We start from the raw sequence: 18,793 nt of genomic DNA on the forward strand, positions 1-18,793 counted from the left end.
TTCTAAAATTTCTGTTTCTTCAGCATATGGTTCCTCCGTGAATGAATCTGTCACCCTTGCATCCCTTTTATAGAGTTCTTCAGTGTATTGCTTCCATCTTCCTTTTATTTTATGTCAGTCAGTCAGTGACCAAGTGGTGGGGACACAGGGAAAAGAGACGCTAGGACCCTGGCTCTCTGTAAGTTAGTTTTTTAAAGATATTTTCTCAAGCCTTCTTTTTTAATCCAAATTTTCTTTGTTAGTATAAATCCTGTCAGAGCCCACAGGACAAGATCTTCATGGGAAATCTTATATTTAATAGCTAGCTGGTAACCTAGGGTTATCTAAGCATCAGAAGTATAAAATTCTCCCAGGGGCCACAGAAACATAATAGCCCTCCAAGAAATATAGTTGCTGATATGTCCTTTAGTTTGTCAGGCTATACAGGGCAGATTACTTTTAGACTTCTATTACAAGCTGGTTGTCTTTAGCTCTGGTTTAGAAAGAAACTATTGTCATATACATTTAAAATTTGTCACTGGAAAGAGAGCAAACTTAAAAGAAAGAATTCTCCAAAACATAACTCTGGGATTTTACCAACACTTCAAGATGTGTTATTCAGCTTCGAGTCCAAAAATATCACCAAAAATCTCTTGAAGTAGGCAGCACACAAACATAAGTCATATACAGGCCTTACCTTTGTGTTTTTTAGAATCATGAGGTCTGTGTTGTTGTTCCGTATTAAGAACTGCAGGTGTAATTCAATTGCCATTTCGCCACTTAAAATTTTAATCATTTTGGGGATCTGGTCTTTTGACTCTGGATTCTTCATACATACACATGGAGAGAAAGACACACAAAAAGACAACTACTAATCAAAATCCCCACAATTCTTCCCAAATTCTACATCATCTGTTATCACCAGCACAGTCATATTTGCAATGGTGCCTCTGGCAAGATTATATATACCAGGTAAAGCATTATATTGCACTCCCCACCAATATTCATGATATGCAGGGGTGGACAAGCACCTCAATGCCTTCAACGTTGCAGCCTAAAAATTAATTGGTTCATATATATATATGTTTACAATTTATTTTATTGTATTATCGTTAATAAACCTAGGAATTATTTTATTATATAATAGAGGGGATCACCGCCTACAGAAGGAGGGAGCAGAACTCCCCATAACAAATAGCATATTCAAACAATGTTCAGAGATCAATCCATTATTCAAAAGGTTAATCCACTGGGGGATGAGATTTTGTTTTGTTTTACTAACCACTGGTTGTTCAGAGCAGGGTCAGACTTGCGTTTACCAATTTCTTGCACCTTTGTACAATTAGAAATATAGTTTTTTGCATCACTTCCACCCACCCCATAGGAGATGTGTATCTCCTTATAAAGGGACAGCTGGCAAAATTTCTATGTTGGACAATAGTAAAATGCCGACCGAACAGGAAATGTGAAGTGTTTGCATCACCCCACCCTGCTCTGCTGCACCTGAAACCAAAAACAACGCAAAGCACATCATTCCCTTGGGCAACTTTCCCTGATGCCCTCCAAATGTTTTGGAGTGGAACTCCTGTCAGCCCCAAAATCACACAGCTGAGCTGAATGGGGAAGATCAGTGCTGCACGGCAAGGACACAATTGCTCAGGAAAGCAGAGATGTTCATTTCACTGCGAAGGCCAGCAACACCCAAGCATGCCTGGCTCTTTTCAAAACAAACATGCATTGGAGAATCACCTATCTATTCTCAAACCGCACTAAGAATGAGCCTGCTCTTCATACTAAACATGTAAGAAACTTGGGCATACGTCCAGAATGTCAGCTTCTGAAAGGCAAGATAGTTTTGGCACATCCTGCGCATAAGAATGAAACTAAGTATTCTCAAGTTATGTAGATATTGTCAATTAGACAAAAAAAATGGTTTACACAGGAGCCTCCCACATAGCGAAATGCCGCTGAGAGACTGTAGCAGCTAGCAATTCTGATAGCTACTATGATCCCGAGAGAGCTTCTTTCCAGCCAATTCTCAAAGCTGCTGTTCACCTTCTTGTCTTCTGGCAACAGCTGTCTTCTATAGTAACAGCAGAGGACAAGAAGGAAGAATTGGCACAATTATTGTTCCTCTCTATGCCTGCAGCTAGAAAACAGGCATCATGGGAGAGTGAATGAGCAGGCCAGCAGCAATGCTGAAAGCATTTTATTTATTTATTAGCTTATTTGTAAGATTTTTTGCCTGGCCGTCACTGTAAGGCCCCAGGGCAGGTTACAGCAATATTATCATACAATTAAAAACAAGCAAAAGTAGCAAAAGGGTTTATAGCAAGACAATTCCAAACAATTAAGCAGCACAATAACGATGACAGAAAACAGAAGTAGTGTGTCCCACAAAAATACCTTCACTGCCAAAGGCCAGGGCAAAGAGCATGCTAGATGGGGGGCTCGGTGCAGGCTGGCTAGAGCAGCTATCAGATTCGCTAGCTGCTCAAGTCACCTGGATGTTTCTCATCACATCGAAGCAATATCTAGGGGTTCTGTCAAGGTCTCTTCTATTACTCATAATAAGTTGCAATGTAGAAAGTGGCTGGTAGACAGACAGACACCCAACTGTAAAAGCTCCAGGAGCTGCTTCATAATGCATCCATGCTAACTTGGCCTAGCTTTCCATGTTCTTCAGCCACCCCAGCAGGCCAAGCCAGCGGGTGTCCTTCCCTAAAGCAGAGGAAGTATATTTATGTAGGAGCATTCCATCTAGGTGTTGAGCCCCAGCTCTTCCTGGAGGATCCGGGAGGGGAGCCAGCTGAACCCCAGCTTCCCCAGATAGAGCAGGGGGAGGAATCAGAGATAGATGAGGCTTTCGAGAGCCAGGAGGGAGGGGGTGTAGTTGACAGGCTGCCAGTTCCCATGGACAGTTCTCCTGCTGACACAAACCTCGCCCCACCTACAGATGTCCCAACAGAGACGTTGGGGAATGATCTGGCGCGCACGCCAACTTCACCCTCCCAGGACCCACCTGGTACTTCAAACGCTTTCCCGCCTTCTGATGCTGAGCCAGCACCTATCGAGCTTGTACTGTCAGATGAGCCGGCGGAGGCTCACCCACCCCCCTTCGCCCCATACGAGACGCCGCGAGAAAGTGGGACTTCGAAGGAGTCAGAGATTACAGACGAAGAGCTTCCCTACGTAAGGCGGCGCCCCACTGACTCGGTTGCTGAGTCAACTTTCCTCACACGCTGCAGAGTATGCTTAGGTAGCTTAGGGATAGAAGTGAGTTAGCATAGCTAAGTCTATGAAGCGCACTGCTTTTCATATATCAATTAAAACAAGAATTAATTCCAGTCTCGCCTCCAACTCGTGTTTTGCACTCTGGGCAGGACACCAAGAGATTCACAAACCACAGCCAGGTTATCTCTTAAACTAGGGGTGGGCAGACTTCAGGCATGCCAAATCTAAATTGTTTCTCACTAGAACCCTAAGACAGAGCCAGGTGCAAAAGAGATACAGTCAAAGAATGGGGTGCCTCTTGAAGCACATTTTGAGGCTGAGAATTTGTTTTCCAAGCCAGCTTTTTTCATTTCAGTAGCCTAATTTAGATGGGGAAAGGAGTTTTGCGATGCTGTTGTTGAACAACTGGGAATCAGAAACCTTTGCTGATCTACTGCAAATCAGCCAGGGATCTTCCAGTAGATCCCTCTCCAGCATGGATGCCCAAGCTAATCCCCCTCAATTCTCTCTTTTTAGTTTGCATTCTGGGCTAGTAGGTGGGAATGTTAAAGTCCAGGAATACTCCAGACTTCAGGGATAATTTCTGCACGCTTTCACCTTGGCAGGGCTAATTTTTCACAAAGGAAATGATCTGACACCCTGACACCTAAATGCTCACTCAAATAAACAGGGCATGGACTCTCTGCTTCTTCACCCAAGACTAGCTTCAAAGACTCCAGTTTGCACTTGCTTGAAGGTGTTTAATTTTCTTGCACCATCCCCCCCACCCTCACAGTCCTCAACAATTTGGGGCCAATTCACACTGTGTACTGACCGGGCCCAGTATATGGCCTGGGAGCACCAACATTGTAGCATTACTGAAGGCAAATGACAGTACACATGAGCACTGCCCAGGTGAGGAGAGCCCCATGTAAGACTGACTTTAAGGCAACTTCTTTTTAAAAAAAAGACCCTATGTTTTGTGTATAGATTTCTTTTTTACCCTACTCTGTTTGGTGTTTTCTCTTCTCACACAGCTGCAAAGTGTGACTTTAGCAACTTAAATATTTCCAATTGCAATCAACGGCCAAACAATACTTTTTTTTTGTTTCCTACTTTCAGGGGCAAACCTTTTAACACACACACTAATGCCCCGAAGAGTAAAACAGCACTAAATCTTCACATGAGCTTCACAAACCAGCAAAGATCTTTTATTGCAGGAAAAAGACATTGCATTAAGCAAGCGTTCCATCCCTCAGAGATATGGAATTAGTTACTCTCCCATCCTGGAAGATGCAGTTGTCCAAGAGTGATTTGTTGCATAGGTTCTGAAAGCAGTAAAATCAGAACAGCCCAGGTCAAGTTGATCTAGGACTACAGCCTGAAATCATGTGCTTTGGGGAACATAATATACGCGGTACTTCAAAGCATTTCAAGGATGCAGTGAGCCTAGATATATGTTAACTGTGCAATGCCCTAGCCTGCTTTATAGCCGCTTCTCTATTTTATTGCTTTGAAAGATATGCAATGTTAATGTCATGCTTTATTATACTGTATTGTTAATAATAATAATATTGTACGCTACCCTGGAATCTGCCAGGATGAAGGGCAGTCTTGAAATTTTATGAGATAAACTGCGCATGCATCAAGGAAGTCTTATACAGCAGTACTTACCGTTTGGGCACCCTTTATTGCAGCGACAGGACTATTTGTCTTTTCTTCTGTCTCCATAGTATCACTGGAAAAACAACACAGAGCCTAACTTGCATTGCAGCCTGTGTTAAAACTGTACTGAAAAGGGCCCAGGCATCAATAATGGCATCAATATCTCATTTCACAGGCTTAATCCTTCAAGTCTCCACACTTCTTAAAAAAGGAAACTATTTTCTACACTCAGTCAGATATGCAATCAACAGAACCAAAACCTGAAGATTTTTCTGAATTTGACCATTATACTGTGCAACCGTGTGGTTACATATTTGAACTCTCCCCTACAAAATAAGGGGGGGGGGACTCCCTTGCATTCTCTTTCACAATTTTGCAAGGCTGAAGCTTTCTCGGTTCCATTCTATTTTTCTACAGGTAGGCTTTTTTTTAAAAAAAGGGATGTATTGAAATACACACCCCACCAGAACTGGTACAGTCCAGGTAAAGTTTCACCACTTGATTCTGCTGGTTGTACAAATTGGATCTTTGGAATGGCACATCAAGGAGAAGGTAGGAAAGAAATTCAGTAATTATGACCAGGAACTGAAAGGAAGAGAATGCATGGAGCATATTCACGCTTGTTTAAAGGGAACTAAGCTATCCACAACAGTGGCCGATGCAATTTATTTATTATTATTATTATTTCAGGAAGATTTTAACAAGACAAACCCAGCAGTGCTGATTTTCTGCACAGTCATGATGGTGTGGCAAAATACCATCCACTTTCTAACATGAAATTTGGTGCATTAACTTTTGTTTTAAAAGCTAGTATCTAACCCTCACTGTTGTAGAAAACCAACACCCTATCAGTGAGTGATTCCAAATATCCCCCAAAGGGATCTTCAACCCACAGAACCTACAGAGTTCTGTAGAATGAACAAGCGGCACAACTAAAGCCAGACCCCCTCTTTTGGGTTCTTTGACAGTATATCCACACAACAACAGATTTAATGGTCATTCTCTCATCCCTCGGAACTGTAGTTTCAAATCTCAGCACATTCACCAAACTACAAGATTCTTGCAGGGGGGGTGAGAGGGGAGAAGTCAAGACAGTTAAACTGATATGATTTTGCAGTGTAAAACTGATATGTCTACAGTATTTACATACACCCAAAGGAGAGGGAAAATGAACAAAGGGAAACTGCATGGCCCTCTTCTATGCAGTTCAAGCTATACAGATTCCCTGAAACCTGGCTAAACCCCACCCAGTGATCAGTTCAGTCCCAAGGCTACCTCCACTACACACCACACTGGGGGCATGGGTCCATTTTTAAGCACAGTGAGGGCACTTCATGTTGCAGCATGTGTGTCATTCATGAGGATGCTTCTTAAACCAGCTGCCTTACCCTTCTTTCTCTGAACCAGGAACAGTCCCTGTATTGGTTGACCCAGGCACAGAAGCAATAGGAGTGCCAACAGTGCGGAGGTTCTGGATAACGGAAGAGAGGAACTGCTGGCTGGCACTCTCGTACAAGTCAAAACAGATCTGGTAAGCCATGAGAAGGTTGTCCTCCTTCACCAGCTTCTCCAAGATGTCACTCACAGCCTGCGGATCATCCAAGAAAATGAGGCACTACAGGAGAGAAGACAAAACTAAAGTCAGATGATCGCTCAGGATGGAAGTAGGAGCTTCATAAGGCTCTGCCAATGATTTCTTCTCCCTAAATAAAGTTTACTAGAAGCGTGCTCCTGAACTACAAAGGAAATCCTGCACATCCTGCATTTTTCAATTATACGTTTTAAGTTACTTACTCATCATGTCTGAACCCTAAACTATCCACAAAGAGCTCAGGGTAATGTTTGGGGTGGGGGCACTGCCCATTTTAAACCTTTTATAGGAGTCACTATAGTGATTTATGCACTTCATGGAAACTGCTATACAAAACATGTCTTCAAACGATTAATCTAAAATGCATCAGGCCTGTCAAATCTTGCTTCAAGCACCTGAAGTTCCTTCCTCTTCCCCCTCCCATTTTTATCCTCACAACAACTCTTTGTGGTAGACTAGACAGAGAAAATAAGTAGTTGCAATTGCACCAAGTCAGCTTTGTGGCGGAGCAGAAATTTGGAGTCCAAGACTCGACGTTGTTCTTCCCATGCAATTACTTCTTCATTTGCATGCCCCCTGCACTCTCCCAAATCTGCTCTGAGGATTCCCTAACCCTCTAGAGCAGATCTTGGGTGTCTATGTTCACGTGCACAGGGAGCACACAGACAGAAAAGTTCTGTTGCACAAGCAGAAGCCATTCCACTCACACACTGACTTCGCCCCAACCCTTTTCACTATGCCACTCTGGCTCCTTTTACGTCCACGTTCATTAAGAGCTTTAACAACCAAAAGAAGAAAATGTATCAATCAAAACAAGCTGTCAAAGCAGCCATGATCAAAACAGCAGATATGCTTTTAAAGCATTCCACACAGCAAGTGCTTTAGCTCAGCGAGGCCACATCAAGCTGCTGTTCTGAATTTCCCTTGAACCCTAGGCTGAAGGAGGCAGAAGCACAAGAATTTTAGCAAGCAAGTTCTAGCATATATCCCACTTATTTTGAGTCACCCCTATTGTTGCAGCCACCATATTCTTGGATGGCCTCTTTGGATTTCTGCATTACATTGTTATCCCACGTTTCCTCCAAGGGGCAGTACAAACATGCCACCACCTGACAGATAGTATTCCAAGTACACCCTCCCTTCCCACAGCTCCCAAGTTTAACTGGCTTGTGGATTGTAGCTAAGCACACCATGTTACCTGGCACACATTGATGAAGTCGGGTTTTTCTAGGTTCATGTAGATCTTAACTAGAACTCTCAGCACTTGGTTGCGGAATTGCTTATTCTGCATCAAAGACATGCAGAGTTTTAAGCTGTAGGCCAGCATTCCAGGAACATCATTCTGCCATGAAAAAAAAATAGTTTTAAGTTTTTTCACAATTTCAAAATATGAACATTTTCTGGGGAGAGACAAAGAATGACAAAAAGTAAACTGGCTTAATGCAAATCAAGCAAGCGTCATCAAACTGTCTTCAGTAATAATATCATGGAACCAATAAATGGAACCAATGACCTAGAGAGGTAGTGGGCTCTCCGACACTGAAGGCATTCAAGAGGCAGCTGGACAGCCATCTGTTGGGAATGCTTTGATTTGGATTCCTGCGTTGAGCAGGATGCTGGACTTGATGGCCTTGCAGGCCCCTTCCAACTCTACTATTCTATGATTCTATACCAAAACCAAAATATAAGTGTAATCCAAAATGACTTAAAACATATAACCCATTCTACATACAGGATAAGTAACATTTTGAGAAGTCCTGAAGCATAGGTCCCAAGACCATGAGCCAAGTAGTATACAGTTAATCTCATTTCAGCCAAAAACTTATTAGGTGACCACAGACAATCCACTTTTAACTTCATCCCTAATCTGTGATATAGATGGTGTACCACAATTCTGCAATACAGACAGTGTTCAACATTCACCACCCTTACCATGGTGAGAGTGTTCACCTACCCTTTGGTGAGACTGTCAAGAGAAGCACCACCTTTTTCTCTAGCTTGGAGAAGGGACAAGGATTGTCCAACGCAGCTGTTTTTGAGCTTTGAGAGCACAACACAAGTATGGGTAAAATCTCCAAGCAGGGGGGCACACTGACACTTAGATCACCTCTGCTATCCACTGCCAAAACAAGCTCCACCTTGATCTCCAGAGGAGGTGGGGAATTGTTGGCCCTCCAGATGCTGATGAACGACAACTCCCATCAGTCCCAGCAAGCATGCCCAATGGCCAAGAATGATGGGAGTTTTAATTCAGCAACATCTGGAGGGCCAAAGGTTCCCTACACCTGGTCTAGAGTCAAAGGGGCAAGCCTGAAATGGCCACACAAACAATGGGTGGCCTTTTGGGCCACAGCTGTGAGCACCGTGGATGTCCAGCACCAAGATAAGCCCCAGCTCCAAGCTTGGAATTGCAGAGGGGTTTGGCAAGGATAGCCCCCACAGTTATGGGTTTTGGAGGACCTCAGAAGCCCAGTATAACTGTAGGGACCCACCTCCATTTAAAACACATGAAGCTAGGCAAGGGGAACAAGGAATTGTTCCATACCTCGCATGGAACTACACTACAAGGCCAGAGATCAGCGGTCCAATTCTTTGTATGTCTGCTCAGAAGCAAATCCCACTGAGTTCAATGAAATGTACTTTCAGATAAGTGTGCGGAGGATTTCAGCTTTAGGCTGTGCATGTGTCGGACATCACATTCTGTGCTTTCACCTACCGATTCTAAAATGGTTTTCTCAAAGATATCCAGCCTGCGTGTCTCCAAAGCAATCCCAATGGCCTGTTTGTACTTGTGATCATCTAAACAGCGCTGGAACATCTTGTTGACAATCCCTTCCAGCCGTGGATCCACTGCTTTCTTGGCTCCCTCAACCAAGTCGGCATTCTCCACACACTGTTTGGTGTAATGGTCGATGCATTTTGCTGGGAAAAGAAACACACATGCCAACACATTAAGCTTCCTCAACTGACACAGTATCATAGCGTGTATCTATCCTTAGGATGAAATACTAACATACTTGTCAAGCTACGACAAGCTGATGTTCCAAAGATATTTCACATCACAAAATTATTAATTAACACAACAGTACTCTAGGACTAGAACATGTATCGTTATCTGGATAAAAGAAAAAGCTAGTATTTTCATGGCCAAGTCAGACTGGGCTGCTAAGCATCCACAGTCTCATCACGTTTATGATTCTGCATAGGGTCCTGGTATGGGGTCACAAAGTTGAATTCCAGGCAATCTCAGCTTTTGTTATTTAGAACAAACCAATTTTCTCATCCTATAAAATAGATGTAGTATAGAGTGATACTGCTCTCTCCAGCATGGCTACCTCATCCCTCATCCTCTTTAAGGTAATGTCCAGCTATCCTTACATATCTGCACATTCCTTCTACCCTTCATGTAGAAATGATTCTCCTCCTGTCAATACTCTGCTCCTTGTCCCAAACAATGCCAAATTTAGAATACCGGATTTGGAGTAAAAAAACCCTGCAAGTTTGCTCCACCAAATTAAAATCCTTACAGTCAAACAAAGCAATTTCTCTTTCAAACTGTGGAAACCAGAACTTTGCCAAGTGTCAAATCTGGATATTCTGTGAATGCTTTTACACAGAACAATTATTGGCCTTTGCTAAACCAGCGTAGCCAGCTAGAAGGTTTTCCAATTCAGAGTCTGACCTTACCAATGATCGTCTCCACATATTCTGAATTGTCATTGACGTTGAAAAGGTTGCCTGCCCCCAGGGCATAGTTCAATGATTCTTCAAAGGCTCCCAGGTGATAAAACACCTTTGAAGCCACCAAAGCAGCAAATTCACGACTCCGGAAGCCAACATCTTCATACAGGATTTCACTACAGCGAAAGCAAGGGTGAAAGAACGGACTCATTATTACAGCCTCGCTTGAACATAAACCAAAATGTCACATTTCAACTAGCATCTTGTGGATGATGGATCTGCAGCTCCTAACCCATGAAAATCAGTTCACAGAATGTAGAATCATATTGTTTTATTAACCATGACACAAGACAGATACATTTCATTCCTGTACTCTGAATATATTAGTCATCCTATTCCCAGATATAAAATGTTTATCTTACATTTTGTCCACCGACTCAGAGATCTCTGCCCAGAAGTCATTGACAACAGCATTCAGTTTGTGAAGAGCAAATTCCTACAAAAGCCAATGAGAACCAAATTATTGGAGAGCATTGCATCGAGTCCCAAGAGTACAGAGCCGTGGCAAGTAGCCAGGTCTTCAAGCATGACCACCTCTAACCTGAACTCCGTATCATTACACCCTGCCATGCATTTGCCTGAAAGGCTAAAAAGCCTACCATAACCAGGTTAGTAACACCTGCCCATGAAGGAGACACAGAATAAATCCTAGGTGCAGTTCCTTGAAAATGTAAGGTTGGCCCCAGTGAAGAAACGTAGGCAAAAGGGAGGCCAAAGATGTGGCATTCCACAACTTCTTCCAAACCACTTTTGCATGTCTTCATCAGACTTAGAGGCAGAGTGTCAAGGTACCATCTCCCAAACAGTGTACGGCTGAGCAGGAAGAGACAAAGCCCCAACCCCTCCCCTTTTCCTTAGATCTGCTTGCTCACCAAGAACAAGGGTCAGCCTTGCTTTTTTCCCTCAGACTATGAAGTTTGACTTAAAAACTTCAAAATACCTAACATATGCCAAACATCAATGACCGTTGTTGGGAGTCCACCAACATTGGTTCTTCTTGGTTATGGCTTGTCTTTTCTGACCTTTTTATGTTTTGACTGACCTTATTACAGTAGGGCCCCGCTTTACAGCGATTCGCTAATACAGCGGTCTCAATTAGACGCAATTAGACTAAAGCCCCACTCATACAGCGCTTGTTCCACTTTTACGGCAGTTTTCGGGCATCGCACGCCATTCTATTCAATGGGTTCCACTTTACAGTGGTTTTCGCTTTACAGCGGCGGTCCGGAAAGTAACCCACTGTATGAGTGGGGCCCTACTGTATAGGCTGCATTCTGTAAGAATGGTAAGGCTGTCAACCAAACCTCTGTGCTGTTTAACAGGATGGCAATGCATTGCATATAATCTAAATTAACAGTACTGCTTGGAACTTGACAATGAAGATACTAACGGCTGCTTCAGACATGCCGCTAGGGACCAGGATACCTGAACGATCATCTTACCCTTTATACACGCAATCAGTCCCTGCGCTCTGCAGGTGAGGGTCTCCTACAGATACCATTTTACCAGGAAGTCTGTTCCGCATATCATAGAACGCAGACCATTAGTGCGGTGGCACTGACGCTTTGGAATTCTCTTCCCTTAAATATCAGACAGGTGCCATCTTGTTATCTTTTTGGCACCTAATGAAGACCTTCTTCTTTCAACAAGCCTCTTAAGTAGAGTATTCCTGTCTGTGTCAAAATTGCTTTTTAATATGCTTTTAGAATTCTTTTTTGAAAGATGTTTTCAAGATGTTCTGTTTTATTTTGTTTTTAAAGATGTTTTGTTTTAATATATTTTAAAGTATTTTGTTTTTAATATGTTTTAAAGTGCTTTTAGTGTTTTTGTTTGTGCCCTGGGCTCCTTCTGGGAGGAAAGGCAGGATACAAATTTAATAAATAATAACTTTTAACAACATGGACTTTAACAACCATTTCAACTTTAATGGTCAGATATTCATCAACCATATTGCAAGTTTCACTCTCACTTGTGTTCTACTGTCTCAGGAATGGAAGGGATGCAAACATGAGACAAATCTAATTATTTAAAAGTGAAACTGACAGATTTTAAGGTGGAAATCTTAAGTTAAAATGCCAATTAAAAGCAATAGCTAAAGCATTTTCTTTTTTAAAAAAAGTATAAGGCATTGCTCAGCCACATGTAAAACCAGCACACAAGCCACATACCCAACATCTGCTCAGTCACTGTTTCTGGAAAACAGTTAAAAGGACAACTCCTCAACCTATAGTCCTTAAATAAAAAGAAATCCTTGCATGCCTACCTTGAGTTCTGGCTCTTCCTCATCGAGCAGCGAAATAATTCCAGCTACAAAAGAAAGGTATTGTTAGCAACCACAGAAATTAATGCAGTAGAGGAAACTGAGTTTCTTCAGAACTGTCACAGGAAAGGGGACAAATATGGTTATGAAATGCATTTACAAAAGATGATAAAAAATTCTCATAAACTAGTTCTACCAGAACACAGTTTGGTAACTGCAGATTACCAATAACCACAATTAACTTCACCCTTTAATAATTAAGAGCATTGTATCTTAAGAACTACTACTGCAGAAACCAAGCTGAACTAAACAGGACTGCAATCCTGTGCACACTTACATGAGAGTGGGCCATACCAGACCTAGTTCTAGGATGTGCAACATGGCATTTCAATGGCACTTACATAAGCAACAATCCAGGGGGACTGCATTTCCAGTTCTATTATAACTGCCATCTAACCATGTGTCTTGAATTCTAGAGCAGTTGTTCCCAAGCATTTTGTCCCAAGGACCACTTGAAAATTGCTTAAGGTCTTGGTGGACCACTTAATGACTTTTTTGTCTGTAGCAGCAACTGTAACACACTGTGCTAGGTGCTGTGTGACTTTTAATTGCATTTTAATTGCTTCTTTTCTATTTCTTACATTGTATTCTATTGTATTACAATTTGCATTTCTAATGCAATAAAAAACAATGTAAGAAATAAAAAAAACAATAAAAACGCAATTAAAAATGAATATTTAGTATAGACATGCTGTAGACCACCTGAATGAAGCTTGCGGACCACTGGTGGTCTACAGATCACAGTGTGGGAATCCTTGTTCTACAGCAATAATTTCCCAATGGGGGGGGGGAGAGAGAGAGAGTGCCTCACAGTTGCTCACCAGGCTGCTATATTTGGCTGGTGTCAATGGCAGCATGAAGGACTGAAAGGCATTTCAGTTCTTGGTCAAGAGTTGTAAACAGTCCTCCCTGTGGCAAGTAAGAAGTGCCACCAGGCGAACAGGCAAAATAACTTTATTTCCTTGCCCCACTTTTTCAAGTACAAACACCAAGCATCAGTACATGTGGCCAGGAGGACTAGCAGTAACCTTTCTGGGTCAGTAAAGCTTGAAGCTTTGTTTGGCTGTCATTAACTGTATGGCTCCATAAACTGTATGGGACCATAAAATCAGTCACAGGAAAAGGAGGCAAATAAAGCCACACATAAATCCCTCTTCCTTCTTTCCTGGAGCGTAACTGTACATTACACACACCACATCGATAATATAGCCACAAATCTGTCAGACTCTGACCACTGAGAATTCTAAGTGCTCCCTCAGAGACCAACAAAGAAAAATGGAACAAAGAGTAAAAAAATAACACAGCAAAAAGAGTCACTAATGGCCACCTCTCCCTACACATTGTCGCTAAAGGGTGGTTTAAAAGTGAAATAAATAAATAAATAAATAATCATCTGTAGGATCATTCTAAAGTTAAATAAACCTCTCCCCTTTGACCACAAATTACTCCTCCTCTTCCTCCCCTCCCAACCTCTAGAGACAAGAAATAGGATAAACTTCAAAATAAGATGCCCAGTGGCTCTGCAATCCACCCTACCCATTTCTCAGGGCATCTTCTGAATACAGCCAGTGCCTAGCTTACAAGTAGGCACTTCTCAGGTCACGATTGAAATGTTTAGCAAGGCTCCAAGAGAATCTGCATCAAGGCCCAATTATTTCATTTGCTTCCCATTCCTGCACTCTTTTTTAGAACTGTCTCTTTTCCCATGTCCCTCACCACCCTCCAACTTTTCACAGACAAAACAGGTCACCTGGCCGTGCATAAGACCTATTTTGTGTCACATGTACATGTTTATGTGTGCATACACAGAGTCAAGACACACGTGCCTTGCACTCACCCCAGAACTACATGTCACATAACGACTCTTGCATTTGGGACCCCCCACCAGGGGAATGTTAAGCACCCTTCCTCTCCCACCATTTTACTGCTGCGTATTGGACTCTCCTGTTTGTTCTGTGTGTTTTGTTACCCCACCTTGGAGTTCAGGCAGCATGGTCACCCATTTTATCCCCAACAATGTGCCTACATAATCCGGACTCACCCACTTTATCCTCACAACCACCCTACGAGGTAGGCTACCCCGAGAGATAGCGACCGGCCAAACATCACCCAACTCACTTCATGGCCTCCCAAATTTAAACACGGGCCCCCCAAATCCTACCTTGACAAGGTCCCACTACACCCCTCGCTGCTTCCTTTCTGACACTGCTTTGTCCGGAAACGCCCATCGGGAGTCTTAGTACGTATACTAGCACCCGGCACCCAACACGTAGCGAGAAATTCAGGACGGAATTGTAACTCCCAGAGACCTGAAGCACCCTGGGGAAGGGGGGCTCCAGCACGCGCGTCACCGTGCCAAGCTTTTGTGGCGGCTGCTCCCCTCCGCCCTCCTTAAAGACATCCCCACGTTCTTCCCCCGAGGCAAGAGCGGGGCCGGTGACTCCGGGACACGGGAAGCTGGAGCGGATGCCACACTCGGACCAGAGACCCACCCCCCCTCCGGGGATGAGGACGGGAGGAAGGGGGTCCCGGGAGGCAGGTTCGGGCCCTGCCTGACTCAGCGGAAAGGCGCCGGGGGACCAGTTCTCTCCAGCCGCGTGCGCGCGCTCCCTCACCGGCTGAGGTGATCATGGCGCTGGCGTTGCCCGTCCCCGCCGGCACTGCGCTAAGGAACCGGGAAGCGGCAGGTGAAACAGAGGGAGCCTTCCGAGACCGGCGCTGCTTGCCGTCGTAGTCCGTGACCAAGCTGTTCGCCGCTTCCGGTGCGTCCTCAAGCCGCCCCGAAGTGACGCGATAATGTCCGCGACAGCGAGCGAGCGAGCGAGCGCGCCCCCCCTGCTTCAGGCCCCGCTCTCCCCAGCAACCGACCAACGGCGGCGTTATAGAGGGCTGCCGCTGACGATTGCCTGCTCGGAAAGGAAGAGGCGGCGGCGGCGGCTGCAGCAGCCTGTAGAGCCGGTGGAGACAAACTGCCTGAGGACAGAAGGGGGAAAAGGGAAAGGAGCGTGCACTCAGGCCGCTGTAAAAGGCAGGCAGCGATCTGGACACCCAACCCCTGCTCGAAGGCCCCTCCGGTACCACTCTCTCTGCACGTGCAGCTGCTCAGAACTTGAACCTCGTTTCGAGCAGCAGAGGGTGTGAATTGACTCCTGATTTTAATGAGCCTTCCTGCCCCAGCCACCTCAGCTTCCGGCTTGGCAAGGGCAGGCAAACATTCAATAGGTGCAGCTTCCCCTGTTGAGTTTCTGACTGTCTTGCAGCTGCTAAAGGTGTTGAATGAAAATGGACTATAGTGGAAATAAAACTGATCTCGGTTTATTTGCCCCTAACCTAACTTTCCCAGGTAGCCTGGCTGAACGAAAGTGGTTCAATCTACAAACGGAATCCACACCTCCATGTTTATTGAGCCTTAACAGAGACATGTCAAAGGATGAAAGCCTTTGCCCTACAAGAATGCGGCTTATGCTGTCTTTTTTTAGATGTTCCCTGTTAGTTTTTTTAAGCATCCTGGCACCAGTTCTTATCTCAAGGTTGTAATAGCATGCAAGACTGATCTCAACAGGGGGTGACATGTCCCTGGAATATCTCTCGCCTCCTCCTTTTGCCCCTCCCCTTCTTCTGACCTCTATACTGCCATGTAGTGTTCTTTATGTTTTATGATGTTTTACTCCCCTACCCTGTAACCTCTTTGTGAGGGTATATAATCTGGACTTTTTCAATAAACGGAGTTCCCGATCTCTGAAAGCATCTTGCTGGACGGATTGGGACCCCTTTGCAAAGGTATTCTGTTGTCGTGTTTTCCTGGCCTCTGGCAGTGGGGGAAAAGTCACTCAACTCTGCACTCTTCCCGGGTGAACGAGAGGTAAGGTTGTGGACAGCTCGTGGTTGGGTTTGGACCTAACAAAGGCATAGGAGCTTTGTTGGGGGGAGAGAAAACTGACAAGGCTATTATGTGTCCGACCTTTCTTTCTTTTTATTTATTTTTATTATTATTATTAGAGTCTATAGACCAGCATACCATCCTCTCCTCTTTAGCTCTCTAATCTATTGCCCGTACTGATGTGCAGTGTATCAGTTTGGGTATTGGGTTGTCCTAGGTGTTCTCAGCTGAAATGGCTTTTCAGTGGAAAATCCTGGCTTTTGCTGAATTTATGCAAAAAGTCATTTCAGGTCTAGTTCCTTCAGTCCCTGTGGGTTAAGAGATCTCACCTAACAGGATGAGGGAAGGGCCGCTGATGCAAACTGCAAGGAAGGGACAGCCATTTCCATGTCATTTGCTACCTCCTTAAAGGCAGGGTAAGGCACAGACAGTAAAGGTTTATCATATACATCTAAATTGGTATAAAACTGTCATGTCATTCACCCCCACCCCAAAATCCTGGGAATGTGAAGCTCCTCAGGGAAAGGACCCGCATTCTTGTTCTACAGAGAAACGTCATAAGAACACGAGAATATGAAGTGCCCTGTACCTGGATTGGGGCAGTGGCTCATCTAGTCCAGCATACTGTTCACGCACTGGCCAACCAGACGCTGTTGTGGGAAGCCCACAAGCAAAACCTAAGTTAAGCGCAAAGCACCCTCTCCAACCACTGGTATTATTATTGTTATTATTACATATCCCACTCTTCCTCCCAATAGGCGCCCAGAGGAGCAAACAAAAACATTAAAAACAATATAAAACATAAAACAGACATGAAAATATATTAAAATATCTCTAGAAACATATATTTTTTTAAAAAAAACTTTAAAAGCATCTTAAAAAGCAATTCCACCACAGTTGCAGACTGGAATAAGGTCTCTACTCAAAAGGCTTATTGAAAGAGGAAGGCATACCGCCTCCGCTCCTGGAGGGAGCGCACAGCCATCATGTCTAGTAGCCACTCAGTCTTATCCACCACCAGCCCACACCTGGGCTCCTTGCGGAGCAAAAGTCGGATAAAAATCTACTGCAAATACTACTACTAATCCAAGGCCAATCAAGTTATCCTCGGGTGAGGCTGTTAATGTGCTGAACCGTTGCCTGGCTGCGATAATGGACTGGATGAGAGCTAACAAACTGAGGCTCAATCCTGACAAGACTGAGATGCTGTTGGTGGGAGGTTTCTCTGATCAGATGGTGGATATTCACCCTGTTCTGGACGGGGTTACACTCCCCCTGAAGGAGCGGGTTCGTAGTTTGGGAGTATTTTTAGATCCTTCCCTGTCACTTGAGGCTCAAGTAGCCTTGGTGGCACGGAATGCGTTCTACCAACTTCGGTTGGTAGCCCAGCTACGTCCCTATCTGGACAGGGAGGACCTCACCTCAGTTGTCCATGCTCTGGTAACCTCTCGATTGGATTACTGCAATGCGCTCTACGTAGGGCTGCCTTTGAAAACGGTTCGGAAGCTACAGCTTGTGCAGAATGTTGCAGCCAGACTGATAACGAGGACCAAGTGGTCTGAACATATAACACCTGTTCTGGCCCGCTTGCACTGGCTACCAATATGATTCTGGGCCAGATTTAAAGTGCTGGTTTTAACCTATAAAGCCTTATATGGTGCGGGACCACAATACCTGCTGGAACGCCTCTCCTGATATGAACCTGCCCATACACTACGTTCAACATCGAAGGCCCTCCTCCGAGCTCCGACTCATAGGGAAGCTCGGAGGACGATAACAAGAACTAGGGCCTTCTCAGTGGTGGCCCCCGAACTGTGGAATAGTCTTCCCGATGAGGTGCGCTTGGCGCTGACGTTATCTTTTCGGCGCCAAGTTAAAACCTTCCTCTTTTCTCAGCCATTTTAGTTTTTTAGTTTTAAATATGTTGTAATTGATCTTAGATCTGTGGATTTTTATATACATGTCCCTTGCACTGATTTATTGGATTTTATTGTGTATATTTATATTTCTCTGTTGTACACCGCCCAGAGAGCTATGCTAGTCAGGCGGTATAGAAACTCAACAAATAAAAATAAATAAATAAATAAATAAATCTTAGCACTGACCTGAGACAGAAAGGCCTCTCCTCCATTCCTGGCAGTAAAAATACAATCATAGTAAATTAACACTTTGCTGCCCTTTCATGGCTGTCTCACCGGACTTCAGGGTTATCCAATGTGGCAACCTCCAGGTGCTGCTGGACTACAACTCCCTTGAGCCCCAGCCAGCAGGGCCAGCAACCAGGAAAGATGGGAGCTGTAGTCCCATCATAGCCTGAAGGCATCCACGTTGGCTATCCCTACTCTCCCTAATGGCCTCGTATGGAAGCTGCAAAGAGACAGAAAATGCATGGGAGGTTCTTGGC

The 18,793-nt window shown here is 44.2% G+C and overlaps 1 protein-coding gene across 1 annotated transcript in view; it reads right to left on the reverse strand.

Annotated features, from left to right (window-relative positions):
• PSMD1 (proteasome 26S subunit, non-ATPase 1) overlaps positions 1–15,638 on the reverse strand; it is a 132,411-nt gene extending 116,773 nt beyond the window's left edge. The window contains exons 1-9 of the mRNA XM_061637548.1: positions 15,125–15,638; positions 12,453–12,496; positions 10,552–10,625; positions 10,136–10,305; positions 9,165–9,370; positions 7,647–7,790; positions 6,246–6,472; positions 4,867–4,930; positions 677–805 (exon numbers count right to left, since the gene is read on the reverse strand). Of these exons, the coding sequence (XP_061493532.1) occupies positions 677–805; positions 4,867–4,930; positions 6,246–6,472; positions 7,647–7,790; positions 9,165–9,370; positions 10,136–10,305; positions 10,552–10,625; positions 12,453–12,496; positions 15,125–15,140 (1,074 nt within the window). The 5' untranslated portion in view covers positions 15,141–15,638. The remainder of the gene's footprint in view (positions 1–676; positions 806–4,866; positions 4,931–6,245; positions 6,473–7,646; positions 7,791–9,164; positions 9,371–10,135; positions 10,306–10,551; positions 10,626–12,452; positions 12,497–15,124) is intronic.
• Between the last annotated feature and the right edge of the window lie 3,155 nt (positions 15,639–18,793).

The sequence above is a fragment of the Rhineura floridana genome, chromosome 7, assembly GCF_030035675.1.
Source record: "Rhineura floridana isolate rRhiFlo1 chromosome 7, rRhiFlo1.hap2, whole genome shotgun sequence".
In the NCBI taxonomy this organism is placed as follows: domain Eukaryota; kingdom Metazoa; phylum Chordata; class Lepidosauria; order Squamata; family Rhineuridae; genus Rhineura; species Rhineura floridana.